This window comes from Lates calcarifer, linkage group LG13 (genome assembly GCF_001640805.2).
Source record: "Lates calcarifer isolate ASB-BC8 linkage group LG13, TLL_Latcal_v3, whole genome shotgun sequence".
In the NCBI taxonomy this organism is placed as follows: domain Eukaryota; kingdom Metazoa; phylum Chordata; class Actinopteri; family Centropomidae; genus Lates; species Lates calcarifer.
In genome coordinates, this window is record NC_066845.1 from 753,750 (window position 1) to 770,589 (window position 16,840).

A 16,840-nucleotide genomic window follows, 5' to 3' on the forward strand; every position below is an offset into this window, starting at 1 on the left:
TGTGTCATATCTGGAAAGCCTGTGAATATCCTACGCCACATAAGACAACTGACCTGCAGCACACTACTGTGATGTGTAAGCAAATAAGGCTCTTCTGCTAGTCCCTATCCAATTCTACTTGTTTTACAGGGGCTGCATATAGAGCTAAGGGTAAGAGTTAAATTCTGATTTTTTACTGTAAGCTTTTCATTCGTTTTGCCACTCAGCATTTCAAGTAAGCTTTAGCTCTGGCTGCCTGGAAGAATAACAACTGCTCCCTCTTGTTTTTTTATTGTAAAGTAACCTCCTTTTCTGCTGGAGATTCAGCAGATTTACCACAAAGTCCTAAGCAGTGGCCCTCAGTGTAAGGCTGCCAATCGCTTTAGCACTGATCTTCTAATATAATGGTAATTTATGTTATTAATTTAAAAATGCTTTGGTTAGAACCTTTAAAATCCATCTTTCTAAGATACTGATGTTTGATGGAGTGAAAGCATTTGACACTCTGAATAATTTAGAACCAAGTCGTTGTCGTTTTGCAAAGGGTTTGAGCACAGGGGATCTGCTCAGATATCTGCCTCTGAATATTTTATTGGTGGTACCCAAACAGAACATTTAGCCTTGTCATCACAAGGACGCAAACACGGTTGAAGAGTTTGTGTAAGCAAATCTCCATCCCTCATCCCTGGAATGTGAAGGGACACGGTGGCTTTGGGTGACTAGAAAACCCTTTCTATCCGTCAGTCACACTCCAAGTACGACTGTCGGTGTTGTATGCGCGACTGTCAAACTCGTGTATCTGCAGGGAGCCACACTGTTTCGTGAGTCAGTTCAAATTCACAGAGACGTCCAGAACAGTGGCTTGGCCCGGATCGCCAAGCCATAAGAAACAGAACACCCCCCTCCTCCTCGGCCCAAAGCCTCTGAAACATTTCTCTAAGTCATGGTTGTAAACTCATAACACAGCAATGCTTTGAAGTGGCACAGGACAGATTTGTTTTTACTTGAACTGGATGGGAATTCAGAAGATTTATGAGTAGGATACATGCAGGGGATTGAAGAAGGCTTTCCCTGCACATTAGGAGTGTATTATGTCCAACAAGCGATTCAAAATGCACATCTTCATTGTTTGGATTTGGCTGTTTTTTTGGCCACAGATGTAGTTAGCAGTTTTTCCAAGTCACTGACAGCTCATAGCTTTGTTTCTTTCCTGACAGAGGGATTTCTGTCACACAGGGCTGTAGCTACAACTATTCTCAGTCTCTCTCAGACAACCTCCTTGTGAATAGTTCACCCATCAGCAGTGCTATGAGGACCAAAGTGGCTACTCCATTGTGAAAAGATGACGGATGGCATTTATGGCATGTCTGCACAAGGTCAAGTATTTGTGCATGCGTCCATCACGTGTGTGTGTTGCTGTGTGCACACGTTGTTAACATATTCGTGTCCGCAGAGGAGAGGTCTGTCCCACCGCAGAGAAAAACGTGTAATGTTTGATTTGTATGATCACAGAAAGCTTGCTTGTGTGATGGGTTTTTTTTTCCAGCCACGTGGGGAACCATTTTGGACGTTGTTGCTCAATTTGGATTGCAAATCCCCTTATTTACATGGAGTGCATCTCGCAATTCAAATTCTGTTTCCAGTATTGCTTTAACCCCCTTAAACCCTCAAACTCTCTCTCATCTCCTGACCCTAACTCTGAAAGTTTTGCAGACATTTCTGTCTAGAATTTTTATGTGGTAACTTCTAGCGGTAAATTTGAGAGAGAATGGGGTGATAGCAGAGTGAAAGCGAGGAGGAGGGGTACAAGAAAAAGGAGAGCCAGGATAGTTTTGGCGTTTCTGACCCTGAGGCCAATTGTGGTTTAATGAGATGAGAGCTGAGGCCGGGGCACAGGTGGATAATTCGAAGCCAGGACTCACTACATTCTTAACTTTAACACAAGGCTCCGAGCACGTATCAGATGTTGAGAAGGAGAGGATTACAAACTCACTTCTCGTCCCATTGCTGGCTTTTTCTCTGTGATGATTTAGTCGAGAGGGCACCACAGTGGTGTTGGAGAAAGAGCCCTAACAGCCCCCACATTTCATCTTTATAGCCTGCTATAAAATACTCCAGTGAAAACAGGGAGAAACTCGGCAGAGGGGAAATGTCACATTATTCCCCTGCAGAAGAAGGAGCACAAAAGCCTCAGGAAAAGGACAAGAGCTCTCGTGTCTAAGCTGAGACTTAGTGAGACTCATTTCAACAGTGGATGTCACACTACTGATCATCTGCGTCGTTCGATTCAGAATTCTTTGCAGTCACTCTGCACTTTTACATTTAAACAAGATGCTTTTTTTCAGTTCTTAAGTACTTTTCTGAATACTTCTTGACTTTCATAAGAACAGCATCACACTAATTGAAGTTCTGATTTATCATTTTGTTTATTGTTCCTTCTAATCTACTGTTCCTCATAGTGGACTCTCTCCCCAGTGCATTAGTATTAATGTGTGATGTGCACGACAGTTCAGTGGGTGGTTGAATAGCTTTGCCGGCCATTTCCTGGCTATTTATATGCAGGTGTATGTGTGTGTGTGTGTGTGTGTACTGTAGAATTTATGAGTGTCCACTATGACTTCTAATACTTTTCCCTAACATAGATGAGATAATGGAAATGCCAGAGTGAATAGTGTTCCCCAAGTTGATTGTAATTGAATCACCATGATGTCAGGTGCAAATCTGAGGTCTTGCAAACTGCAGCCAAGTTGCCCCCCACCCCCCATTTGTATGACTGCATTACGATCCCTGTGCGCTGCTTTGTTAAATTGAAGAAGTTAATAGAAGTGTCCCGTGAGAAGATGTACTGTGTGGCACTAAAGCATCAGCCATCAACAACAGCCATCAGGACTAAAGTAGGAACCAGTTTCATGCAATAAAATGCACCCTTTATATATTTAGACATTTGTCTTTGAAGTGTCAGTTCACCAAAATTACAAACAAACATGTTTTCAAACTTGGTTTTCAGCCATGCAGATAGTTTTGGTTTTGTTTGGCCAGGTTTTGAGATACCACTTCTTTCTGAGTTGCGAAGTCAGAGAGCAGCTGGTTCAGGATCTGTTTTTTTTTTCCCATTTTGTATTTTCAGTTCAGATTTTTCTTTAAACTGTCTTGGATAAATTTCCCGTTCATGTTCCAACCACCACTTTTAATTCAGCTTTATTTCTGAGAAGTTTTGTTTTTTATGACTCATGGGTCAAAATACTACAATACCCATGAGCCTTAGCCACTGTTGATGTGGAAAAGAGGCCAGTCAGAGGCATTAATCAGAGCGTTAATGAATTCAAAATGCTTTGATTCCAATCACAGAGAGATCAAGCGTTCCTATTGACTGTTCTTCAAATGCAGATGCGTGTGCAGATGGATATGTGGTGGTTTGGATGTGTTGGAAGATTTACCATAAAAGCAGGCAATGAGTGTCAGTGCTGAATGTTGCTAATAGTTTAGCTTTTTGCTAACTGCAGCCAAAGGCTAATGGCTGCAGTTATGTTGCTTGTGTTGCGTGCATGTACGAAGCGCGTGCATACACGCTTTTTGCCTTCCCTAGATCTCTGCTTTAACTGGGAGAGTTTCATGCCAATCCAAGCCGTAGAAGCGCTCCAACTGTGAGTCACGAAATGTTGCCTGTGGGAAGCAAAGGCACTTGAAATAGCTCCTCCCATTTTGTTTTGTGGTGCTCGACAAAGTCAAGATCGTCTTCTCTTTCCATAAACAGCGTCCTGGTAACTGTGGATAATCCTCAGGCCTCAATGTCAACGTTTTCATTGGAACTACTTTCTGCTGAAGAAATAGTTTCTGTTGACTCTGAGCTCTGTAGATCACCCAAAGTAACAGTAACAGGGATTGTTTTTCTGGAAAGATACGTTTGCATGCAGTCGAATGATTTGTCCATGCTGTGAGTACTACACATAAAATTACATTTATATATTAACTATACACACAGTCAAAATACTGATAGATGTAGGTGAGAAATAAGTTCATTTGTAATTTAGGTGAATCAGTGCTTTAAGACATTAGCCAGTGAACACAGTGGCGTGTTCACCACATATGACGCAGGAACACCATGACCTCGTACTTAGCACAAGTGGACCGTGAGAGAACAACAATAGACAGTAGACTATACATATCGGCCCACAACCAACAAGCCCTCTTCTTCAATACATGCATTCATGCAGCACAGCAGCAGACAGCAGTTTGCATGCTAAATCATCCAAGTCAATTAGAGAGTCTTCTCCCAGGCAGTAAATTGCCAGACTCTGATCTGCTGTTGACCTCAAATCCCAATCCAGACAAGCCTCTCACCGCCACTCTCCAATCAGCATTTCTCCTCTAGTTCTGTTAAATGAGGAAAGTTTAGCTTTCATCTTTTTTTAACCAGTAACACTAAACAAAAGTCAGTCTACAGTCTCCATCAAAGTTTAACTCATGAAAAACAACTGGACGCACGTTATTCCCAGCATTTGCTCACATAGTTTGATGTAAAGGATTTTTTAGACTTTTATATAGAGTTTCACAGTGCCAAGCATTTTAAAGATGATCATAAATTTTCTGATTAAGGTACGTGGAAAATGGTTATTAAGGGAAACCTTTTGAACAGCAGCCAGCCAGGAACAGCTGTTTTTCTCAGTGTTCAGATGTGAGCCACTCTTGCCTTCAAATGCAGAACTGGAGAGCCTATGAGGCAAAACTCAATGTGGCTATAATTGGCTCTGTACCGAAGTGTGTGGCTCACTCCGAGCAAAATGAGTCAATCAGTGTAATTGTGCCAATTAAGTGTCCAAACATCTACTGTGATCTACCTCTGGGTATGGGAGTGTTTCAACAAGCTCCTCTACTCAGAGCCAAGCGGGCCATCTCTGACGCACATAGACGTGAATGCAACCCCCCCAACAACTCCTAAACACACACACACAAATGTATACACTTGCACACACACACACACACACACACACACACGGACAGCAATGTTTATCAGAATGTCTCCACGAAGTCTTTCCCTGTGCTGCCGGGTTAAACGAATGGATTTCCGTTCATCAGGGTCTGCTCTTATCTGCACTGTGGCACCTCGGCTAATCTGAGACCGTCTGCTTTCCAACTTCTGTTACAACCCCCACCCCACCACACCAAACACGCACAAACATACTGCCACCTGGGGCAGGATTGATGTTTTTCTGCCATGTGGGCTTGCCTGTTCACCTTAGCTTTGTGGATGATGTTCCCATGCTTCTGCTAAAAGGGTGTGTGCAGGTGTGGGTGTGTGAGAGAGTGTGTGGGGGGTGTGAAACAGTATTTGGGGACTGGGGTTTGGGAGAAAGCTCAGAGGGGCATACCACATCATTTACTGATCAAAGATGCCGGTGGGTCAGACATGGGATGGGTGGTCTACTCCTTTAATGCTGGTGGTTGTAATTCATGTCTACCTCCTTAGGGGGTGATTAAGAAAGTGCAGTAAATTACATAAGTGGCTATAGATGAGTTCTTGGGAGTCTTATTTCAAATGGGGCTATTACACGTTGACGGGCATGAAAAAGAGAAGGGGAGAGAGAAATAGAGAAAGGGTATATAATCCCAGTGTTTTGGTGGTTGGACCCAGGTTTTGCTCTTTTCAATCATTTCAGCAGTAGCCCCGGGCTAAACAAACAGGTGTCTGCCTCCAATCTGGGTGGAGCAACAAACAGATCTGGGCTCATGATACGATGTTGAAATTTAGTGAAAAACAAGGCTGGTGTCCTGTGAGCATGGGAAAAATTCAGGTTGAGAGAAGTTTTTGGCTTTTCCGATGGCGGGTGGTTAAAAAAAAAAAAAAAAAAGAATAAATAAAAATGTGACTTGAAAAGCTCTTTCTTCACACTTTCCCGTCGCCGACAGGCTGCAAGAAAGAGAGTGGTAACTGCTTGCCAGATATTTAGAGTGAAAAGCTTTAAGGCACTTAAACTTGAGTTCAACCCAGAAAAAGTCTATACAACGACATCTTTGTCAATACCTCATTCTGAGTGTGAAAAGAGAAGAGGAAACTCAGGATAGTGTTTTTGATAGGAGAAGAAAAGAAATGGAAACGCCCTTCACAACTTTGCTCACAAAAGGTGAAACGGGATAGTGCAGTGCCGCAGGGCTATTTCAAGATGCTACAATGAGGTGTGTCAAAAAAGAAGAGAAAAGGTCTCTGGCAATTACCGTCAATAACAATGTCATCTTAGATGGCTTTTAGAGCCAGCAGGGAGTATTTTTACAGTCCACAGTATCTTGAAATAGAGCTTAAAGAACTTAAACTGCACCACGATGAGCTCCTACTGAACACTTGCTGCTTTGATTTAATTTATCAGCTGTTAAAACGTTGTCACAATGATCATGATTTACAAAGTCACGTGATTACCCTGGGGACATGGAGCCTGCACAAAGCTTTAAGGTATCTTCAGTCCCACTCTTCCTCGCTTTTGTAAGTGAAACTGAAAAGCAAAAGCACCAAGGGGCCTGTCAGCCTTATTATGATGGGTTAAAAGTGCCTTGATGAGGTTCAAAAGAGGCTGCAGCCTCAGACAAAAGCTTTGGCCCATCACACATCCCTTTTTCCGTCTGGCCTGGAACAAAGAGCCTTTCCCCCAACCTCCCAGCACCTCCACCCATCAAAGACCTATTGGTCTGGCCCTTGACTGACATGCATGGTCAAGCCTTCAGAGCACAGAGGAAGAGGCTAAACCCTCAAGCACCAATGAGTTCAGGAGATGATTGACACAGCCAAGATAATCTCCCTCTGAAACATTACTGAGTATTCAGCCCTGTGCGGCAGAGTTTTCAGTTGATAGCCTGTCTTTATGTTGCTTTTTTGTCCTCATATCCCTGCCGTCACCCCTTCTTCCCTTCCTTTTCCCCTCAGGCTTTCTCTACCCTCTTTTCTCCTAAGCTTCATCAACTCGCCAATTCACGATAAGACAGATGAACAGCAGCTCCTGTACAGCTGCACCGAGACACCCAGGTCCCAATTTTGTAATCACGAAGTTGTCAAATCAACATAACTACAGGTCAACATCTGTGTTTAGTTATATTGAAAGTGAAAATTATCGATCACAGAGTGGGTGAGAGGTGATAGAAAGCCCCCATCTGCACTAAAATATAAGATTATTTACATTATCAGATGTAACCAGCTTAGCGGTCTTAACCTTTTCCCCCTCTGTGTCTGCAGGAATCCCGATGGGGACGTTCAGCCGTGGTGCTACATTGCTGATCATGAAGACGGCATCTACTGGAGATACTGTGACATCCCGTCATGCCAGAGTAAGGAATCATCGCCACTCCTTTATCATTCTTTCAGTCTCTCTCTCTCTCTCTCTATCTCTGCTCTGCCCTCCCGTGCCCTCCGGGCCATATCATGGGCACACGGACCAACCATTTTCATTGCTATGCTCATCTCCTCGCCTGCTATGAATAGCTGTATGGCTTGTACACAGCTATTACCATCTAAAAAATGCCTCTAATTGCCTCCCGTCACCCCTCCTCCTGCCATGCCCGGGCCTGCCCTTACTTTAATGCAAGCTGTCAGTCACTGCCTCTGTGCGTGTGTGTATGTGTGTGTGTGTATATGTACGTGTATGTGTGTTTGTATGTGCATTCATAAGTTTCCCCTTTGGCTTTGTAGCTTGTTTTGACATGCATTTCGATGCAAGTGATTATATGCATCTACCTGTTTGTGGATGTTTTGTTCACATATGGGTGTGAGAGTGTCCCTGTCCGGTAATTCCTCGATGAATGTGTGTGATGGACTGTTTGGTTTGGGAGATTTTGTGCTTCTGCGTGTCGTCTCTACTGGTTTGGCACACATTTACAAAGAGCTCCTTGTCTTTAATCCCATTACTTTCATTCCCTCCACCTTTTTAATCACTGCTGTTGAAAACAGACTAAAGGTGGATCAACCTACTCTGTTTTTGATGCCAAAGATCTAAATTCCTGCAGAGGAGGTTCAGATATAATAATTTGCTGCAAGCATTTTTTTAAGCATCTGTCACACATGCTTATACTCCAGAGGTAATAAGATATTTATAACCATTTTGTTAATGTTATTTCAACTTTTTCCATGTGTGCTGCACTGTAGAAGTCAGGTTAGGTCAGAAATGTTATTGCATACTTTTAGTAACTAAAAGAATGTGGTAACTGAAAAATAAAGGCAGCTGCTGCAATTTAATCAGCAGAACTAAAATATTCTGTTTAACTAAAATAAATATTCCACATACCTCCTCAATCCTTTTTCTCTAAGGTTACAAATTCCTTCTCTTCTTTATCTAGCTTTCTAAACTATTTCTTTTGCAAACACTTATCTATCATTTTACCTCTGTTATCACTGTGTGTGACCTTTGCATTCCTTAATATTTGCATTTGTTATAGGGATTTAGCTGTGATTCTCTAGCCTTGAAATCCCTTCCACAACAGGTAAAAGCCCCACCTAAAAGCCTGAAAGCTAAAGTGCAGCGTGTGCTTGACGGAAGCTGGTGGACAGTAATCAGGCAGTGGGGGTGGGGGGGTGGAGGCAAAGTAGTGACTTAAAGATGTTGTAATTTTTTCAGTGTAGTAGGTACCACCAGGTCTCAAGAACCTCCCAGCCCCTCTAGCTATCCCACCATTATCCTGTCTGAGTAGCACGCTTGACCAAAGCCTGCTGTTTGAATGGCTCGCTACCCATTAACCCATCTAATAATGCCTGTTGGCTGGATGGCGTGTGTGTATCCATGGTATTTGTGTGTATGTGTATATGAATGATTTCATGTGTATAGGAGCTTGTGTGTATGCCATTAGACTTTTGACTGACCTATTTCAGACAACCGTCCATTTAGCTCAGTGTGTCTAGGCCGATATCCCAAACCTTTGTGGTTTGGGAGGAAAGAGGAGAGCAGCCCACACTGTCTCTGTTTGGAGCAGGGCTCGTCCCTTATCTTTGGTGAAATTAGGCCAGCTTTTGTTCCAGATGGGTTTGCCATGTGCTGGTTCAGCCTTGTTTTTGTCTAGGATCCAGTACTGCGCAGCGTGTAACCCATCCTTGTGACATGTGGCCCATTTCTAACGGCCGAGAGCTTCGCCCGTATCAAATACTGTCTTACATGAACGTTCCTCTTTCTGTTCAGGCATTAAAAGTTACACAGAGCCCTGAAGTGTAAGAAAAGGAGATGAGGCTTGCTGTGAGCCAGGCATCCAGTGTCATGAAAACATGCCTGTTCAGTGGAGACGGTTTCTCCCTGCAGGGATACCAGGGAACTTTCAGACGCGAATGCTCTGTCTCATCTATTGTGAAACCACAATCGCCACGTGGTGCCTTACCTTCTGGCGGTGCCTGTTCTCAATCTGCTGTGTTTGAAAGCTTCATCTGCCAAGTGGGAAAATGCTGATGCTCTCTCAGTGTCAGTGTTCTCAGTCTGTAGCTGGCAACAAAAGGCTGCAAAACACTGCGGTGTGCCAGGGAAAGGGCAACAGTGGTCTTTGTTTTCATTTGTCTGGCTTTTGTTTTGTCTGTGCCTTCATTTTGTCTACTTTTTTGCTTACGTTTGATGTCAAGTGGTTGGTAGTTGGTGGCCGCTGGCTGAGGTACCTGGAGTCTGCCAACGGTCTGTCTGTTATCCAGCTGGTTTCCCTGTCATCTAGGGTCATGCCACCCTGGTGAGCGTGACACACCCTGGTGGAGCGCACACTGCCTGGCAGGTCACATGAGGCCAGAAACACATAGTCTGACAGTGTGGATTATAGTGTAGGTCCCGACATTTGTTGATCCTAGTAATCCCTCATGGCAGCAGTTATCATGCGGTGGAATTATCTAAACATTTTCAAAAAGGCGCGCTGTCAAGGGACATCGTCTACCGTACAAATTGACATTTCCATGGTGTGTGTGTTGTCCTGCTACGGTGACGCTGGTTTTGAGTCCCTTCTCATTCCCAGGCCACTAAATGTTCAGCTAAGCATAGCCTTGTCACGAGTGTTGTTATTTATCTAAGTCCATTTCCTGTGTTCACCAGATACAAACTAGAGCTGACAGTTAAATCCATTATCAAGAGACTTTTTTAGCTTTACGCTTGATAGAACAGTCAGACTCTTCCCAGAAGGTCTTGAAAACTAGTTTTTGGTTATTTGTGAGGCCAGTTTCATCTCAGATAAGCTCAGTTGGAAAGTACAGTTTACTCACTTATGATACCAATGTCCATTTGAATGGAAATCCAGTTAAAATGATTGAGTTAGTGTTAATAAAACTAGAAATTTCAGCACAGCTCTCCTTTATGTCTCATTGATCTGATATTGTGGCATCTGCAGACAATAAAATGCTTGAGCATCGACAGTGTGATGGTTCCTGTTGAGCGTTTCTCCTAGTTCTCAAAGCTTCCTGTCACTGGAAGAACATTTTGTTTTAGTGTGGCTCCTCAAAGTTGTCATGGATTTGTTTGACGATATGCCCTGGCTGAATTTGATTGACACAGAGTGAAACTGTCAGGGTGAAGTCTGCGAACCTTTGCCAAGACAAAGACGCTTTGATCTGCGTGTCGGGAGCTCATCTCTCAACAGCATATAACCAAGAAAAACTTGTTGTGCCACTGTGTTTTCCTGCTGTGAAGAGCCTTGCAGCAGCTGTGAAGTTTTCACCTGTCACAGTGCAGCCCTAATGCGACTGCACCTTTTAGAAAAATGCTAATCTGGAGCACATTTCATGTAAAACCCTGGAATGATAGTGGGCCATAAACCCACTTAAAATCTTACATTCCCCACCTTTTATCTTGCATGAATCAAGTTATTAAATGTGCACCCAGTGAGATTACAGAGCGACAGTGTCAGGGGGTTTGAGATTTCTCACTTTCAAAACTCCCTATTTAGACAAGACAATAATTGGAACTGTTAACACAATGGAAAACACAAACATTTTCCTCAAAGCATATGTATATAATTTTATCTTTTTATGTCACACATTGTTATTGTAGCTGACAGTACTTACTGTGTTGGATAATTAGGCTCATTATCTCTTCACCAGAATCCCTGTAAGCTACTTTGTGATATTTTGAGATGTTCCTTTGTTATATAGCTGTCAGTGTGTTTATACTCAAATATTTAAGCGACTTGATGTATGACTCGAGCGCTTCGCTTATGGTAGGTTACGCTTTGATCTATTCAAACAATTGAGGGAATGTCTGATTAACCTTGTCTGTCACTGTGACACACTAGTCTGAATAACAGAGGCACCACATCCATCTGGCAAGCTAACCAGCCACACCTTTAAGACATTAAAACAAAGTAGTTGTGTGTTTCGTCCAAGGTTTTATTGCTGAGCATTAAAGAAAATATGCAGTGATGAGATATTACCTTCATTAAGTGTGATTTATGGACCTGCTAAATGGTGCTTTGAAGTTTGCGGCCAAACTGCAAATATTCATGAATGAATGTGATCAGATATGTATGTCTATCCATGCTTCCTTTGTTCGTACATTTTGGGATAAAACTGAGCTGTCCGTGGGCCACAGCTTTACAAGGTTTCACACAGTAAATGTCCATCTTCTTTACTCAAATACAAGCTGTTAAATTTACTGTTGTGTGAAATGTAAAAACAGGACCTCCACTATCTTATAATGTGGAAATGAAAGGGTGACTACCTGAGGCACGCCAGGTAGTAGGGCTGTATCTAATAATTATTTTTCTTTATCAGTTAATGTGCAGATTATTTCTCTGGATGGCAATGTCAAACAATTGGTTCTGACTTCACTGATCCCCTGTCTTTTCCTCTATTCTCACTATGAGGTTGACATTTTTGTTGAAATGTTTTCAGAACTCTTGGGTGGATTGGATGGACTGCCATGAAATCTCATTCATGTTAGTTCATGTCAGAGGATGAATCCTAATGACTTTTTCTTTAGACAAAGAGGTTGAAATCTGTGGTTGAGTGAGATGATTCAACAACTTATTGGATAAATTACCATGAAATTTTGTACAGACAGTCATGACCCCCCTTGGCATGAATTGGTCTTCCCCTGATGCCAACATCAGGTCAGAATTTGAATTTGTCCAAATATGTCCATCGTCCTCAGCTGCATTTTGTTTTAAGCACTGTTATTTAGTCTACAAAATGCCAAACAAACAAACATGTAAAAATGCTAAAGCAAAAGTTCCCATAAGTTCCCATTGTCATTTATGCTCAGTAAATGGACTTAAATTAACTTGAATGAATGATTAATCAGTTATGAAAACAGTTGTTCATTAATTTTCCTTTGATCAACAAATTCATTGAGTGTTTCCTCATTAAGACAAGTCAGTGTTAGCTAAGTCCAAATCAGTTCCAGGACCAGGCAAAGTGGAGCTACAAGATTAGGGCCAAGAGGTGTCCAAGCAAATTAAGATCAGACTGTACCTGGAGCAAAATCAGTCTAAAATTGGCAGTGATGTGTTAGACTATTGATTTATGAGCCTCTTAAAGGTGAAAGCAATGTGCATCCAACCAATTAATATACTCAATATTATATAATACACACACATGTTATTCCTTAAATTATAGTGCTATGAATAAAATAAAGAATTGGATCAAGTTGATAAAGAAAAGCACCTCTGAAGATTTTATGATGATGAGGAAAAGTCAAACGGCTGAGTGAATGTCTGAGACAAGAACAAGTGTGAGTCAAAATAAGAGGCCCGAGACAAGTCGAACATGTTGGACATGTGGTCTGGAAACCCAGCCCAGACTGAAGCACCACAGCCCTGCCTCGTGGCTGTTGTGGTTGCCTGAACCAGGGATGCTTTCAGGTTCTGTTATTGCAGTATTTATCTCACTCTCCGTCATTGTTTTCAGAGGCAGAATATTTCCCCTAGGTGGTCTTGTACCAGCTTTCACCACAACCATCCCTCCCAACCAGCATACTGAGGCAGGTTCAGGCATCCCTGAGTGGAGTAGGGTGTGTGTTTTTGTGTCTTTGTGTGTGTGTTTGTTCCCATACTTTTAACAGTGTAAAAAAAAAAATGTTTACCAATTTACAGATTCAGAAAGAGGACATGTTCGTGAAGTGAGCTCATTTTGGTCGTTCCTTACTTCTTTAAGGCCGGGTTGAGGTTTGTCATGTTTTGCTACTTCTCAAGTTTTTTGTCTTGTAGATCTACTTGTTTGGTTGTTGTTTATTCCAAAAATAACAAGCAAGTAAAAAAGCAGCAAATTTCTTTAAACACAGAGAAAGATTTAGATCAGATTATACAGAAAAGGTTAAAAAGCAAAGGCTTATCATTTGGCTCCCCTTAAAAGAACTACATTCCCCCTGCCCCATTGCCCCAGGCTTGTAAATTAAAAAATTACGTGCCAAGGTTATTCTCTACCAACCAAATTAAATATTATAAAATTTTCATAGGACTATAGCAACCTCCTCCTTTTTTATGTATAGAATTACCACAGGTGCAGTGTGAGTAGATTTAGAGATTTCATTTAAAACCTGCACACTCCTACAATATAAGTTTTTGTCCTAATTTTTTTTTTCTTTTTTGTCGCCACTGGCCTCCTCATTGGGGAAGAAGTTAACTTTCTGAACTTGTTAACCATCTACAAACTGAACATAAGGAAACTTTTGAAGATATGTAGGTACTACTGCTTTAGAGCAGCAAATCAGGAGATCATACACAACTGAGCTGAGACATGTTTACCAGTATTTGGAGTTGATTGTGGGCGGTTTGTGGCCCTGACATCTGTCTGACATGTCCCCTTTTACCTACATTAGACCTGTCCTTACGTGGCGAAGAGGGTGGGGGAGCTTTGAGCGCTCTCATTGTTATCTTACCCCAACCTCTGACCTCCTTATGGCTCCACCCACACCTGCCCTCAGGGGAAATACCTGCCTGCAGTGCTGTGAGGAAACTCTCAGACAGAAACTAGAGAGTAGAGACTCTCACAAAAGCAAGCCAGGGGACATCAGGTAGATTTAATCTCTCCGCCTCTCTCTCCCTGGCTCCTTCCCTCTCTCAACATGGCTGAGGTAAAATCAGCCAGGGCCATTAGGGAATTAAAGGTATTGATTACAAGACGAGCTGGTTGTGTAGAATGTTTGCTAATGAGAACAAGTAGATGGCCATTGTTTAGTGGTTGTCTCGGGAAAGAGGAGAAGATGAATAGCAGGTCAACCAATTTGGCGCTCAGGAATGAGGGCTCACAGCCAAATGTAGAGCTGCATGGCCTCGCTCAGGTGCAATAAATGTCATTTTACTGTCACATATTGTTTAGGTAGGGTAGTTCCAGCTGACAGTGCGTGTGTTTGTTGTTTGTGTGTTTTGCTGTTTTGCTTATTTCTTGCTAAATTTGATCAAAAATGTATTAGCATAGTCGATATTACTTTTAACTCTGTAAAGTAAGACAGTGATAAAACGAGACTCAGAGCCTGCAGCCATGCTACAGGCTCTGTGAGGCTGTACTTAGTCACAGCAGTCTTTGAGCCAAAATCTCAACAATAGCATCACAATAATAATTCTGTTACAATATTAACCATTTTCACCATCTTAGTGCACTGCAAACATTGGAATGCAGACATTTGATGATTAGCACTAAAGACAAAGAGCAGCTGAGTGAGATGAAGAAGCAGAGAATCCCGTGGGGACCATGAATATTTCTCTCCAAAATGTCACATGAAACCATCCAATGTTCAAAACAGTGATATTTCAGTCCACCTAGGATCCTCAGGGTTTGACTCCTACTCATTTTTCCTACTAATTTTTGCATTTTTTCCTTTTACCAGTATTATGATTGATGACAATGATGTATTTTAAGAAGTACTGGTGGAGTTCTATGAGATGTGCTTTGGATAATCATGCTGTAAAGAGGATAACTGGTTTTAGTCACCACCTTACGTGTGCCACATGCAGGCCAAAATCACCACACAAGACACTATGAAATTTACTCTGCTCATTCATGCTCCCCATAGGATAAAACATTCTGATTTCTGATTTGAGAACTCCATTAACTAATGAACAAATTTACAGAGCACATTACTACTGCTCCTTAAGTCTCATTAATTAACAACCAGGTCTTTTTCTCTTGCTCTAACATCAGAACAAAATGTGACATGTTTTGCTCCAGGACTGATTAGGCTCTGTAAAATAATCAGAGTAATCTTCACAGCGTTCTTCACTTTTATATTGTCGAGGTAGAAATGGCGGCGGCGGCTTTAAGGGGCCATTAAAGGTTCTTCTTGTTTGAAGCAGAGCTTCTTCTGTCACTTTCCATTGTTGTGTCTTGTCGTAAAAGTGCATCAGTAAAACTGTTTTGTGCCAGTTGTCCCAGCTGAATGATGTAAGAATGAAGAAAATTACTTTGCAGTTTGTATACATGCAACTTGCATTTGAACAATCGAGTCAAAGTAGTTTGTGTCATGCCTTGAAATGAATTATATACATCTCATAATGGGCTTTTTTTTGCTTACTGATTGGAAAACATCACATCAATATTAGATGAGGGAGGAGTGACAGAATTTCAGCAGTTAAAGTTGCAGTGTTACTTGTAATGCATTCTCTAGAAGTGTTAAACTTTCTTTCTGCACATTCCTCCATACTTCGCCAGTGTTATTGACATCCCGATAACCAGGACAACCCGCCACAGAACAAGAAGTCGGTCTCTTTGAAAGTGAATGATGATAAATGGAAGTGCACCACCGTGCTTATCTAATGCCTGAGGTGGTCACAAAGCATCTGCTCATCTTTTCATCTCTCAGTCGGCCCCCTCTCCCTGATATTAGGTCCTCTGGGACTCCTCAGGACACAGGCTATTTGGTTTTGTCAGGGGAGACAGAGTGATGCGGTGTGGCGGCCATTTTTCATCTCTTCCCTGCATTGTTTGGCCCGGCCTCTGAGAAGGCACTAATTATTCATTTAAAGCTCCGGCTCTTCCTTCTTCCCTCTAATTAGATGGTTAGTCACTCTCCCAGGGCCCTGGGCTGGGGCATTGATCTCCTCCATCTCAATCTCTTGTTGTAACACTGCCTCCACCAGACACACACACACAGAAAGAAGTGGTGTGTAGCGAACATCCCACTTGCAAAGTCAGTCTGCTAGATACAAATACTTCTCTCATTCTGTCCGATAATAAGTCCCTTATTGTCTAACTGTAAACTGTTCCCATTTACAGGCTGGAAAATTTACGATCTCCACAAAAAAGCAAAGCATAAACCCAACAGAAACGCATAATAGCAACTCCCACCTCCTCACAAACAATACAGAGTTTCCAGAAATGCTCGTGAGGGAGAGTTTGTGACATAGTTCTGTGTTTCTCCTCTGTTTCTCTCACAAGCTGTGGTGCAGTCGACAAGACTAATCACAGGCTTGATGAAACGCAGCAGCTGTATTTGTTTATGTATTGAGTATACTGTACTACAAAAGGGGTAATAAATGGGGCCGAGACACAATGAAAGGGAGACAGAGCGAGGAATAAAGGCAGAGAGACAGAATGGGATGGAGGGGAAAAAAAACCCACATAAACACCAACTGTGATAAGTGTTGTTTCCTTGCTTTGTTGCACTTTGAATTCCTGGGAAGGCAGTGCATGTTCCAGGGAGGTGTGTGCTTGTGAGTGTGTGCATAAGATTTGAATTGTTAATCTGCCTGCGGTGCATTAATGCGTTAGTGGGAGTGTTTCCAAGCCTTCAACATACCTGTGTTTTAAATTACTTGCATCGAGCCTTTTAGCACTTGAGGAATGTGCTTTTAAAATCCAGCTTCTCCTCTTTTAACCTCACAGCTTTAACGTCCTCTCTCTAATGTGGAAGCACTAATGACTTTTTTGTCTCTGGTTACACTGTAATTGGATGTTAATGAAGCAGTGGTGCCGCTTAAAGGATCATTTTGGCCACGG

At 42.2% G+C, this 16,840-nt stretch overlaps 1 protein-coding gene across 1 annotated transcript in view; it reads left to right on the plus strand.

Moving 5' to 3' along the window:
• The window catches only part of kremen1 (kringle containing transmembrane protein 1), a 56,904-nt gene that overhangs the window by 20,727 nt on the left and 19,337 nt on the right, over positions 1-16,840 (plus strand). The window contains 1 exon segment of the mRNA XM_018702525.2: positions 7,199-7,290. Within this exon segment, the coding sequence (XP_018558041.1) occupies positions 7,199-7,290 (92 nt within the window).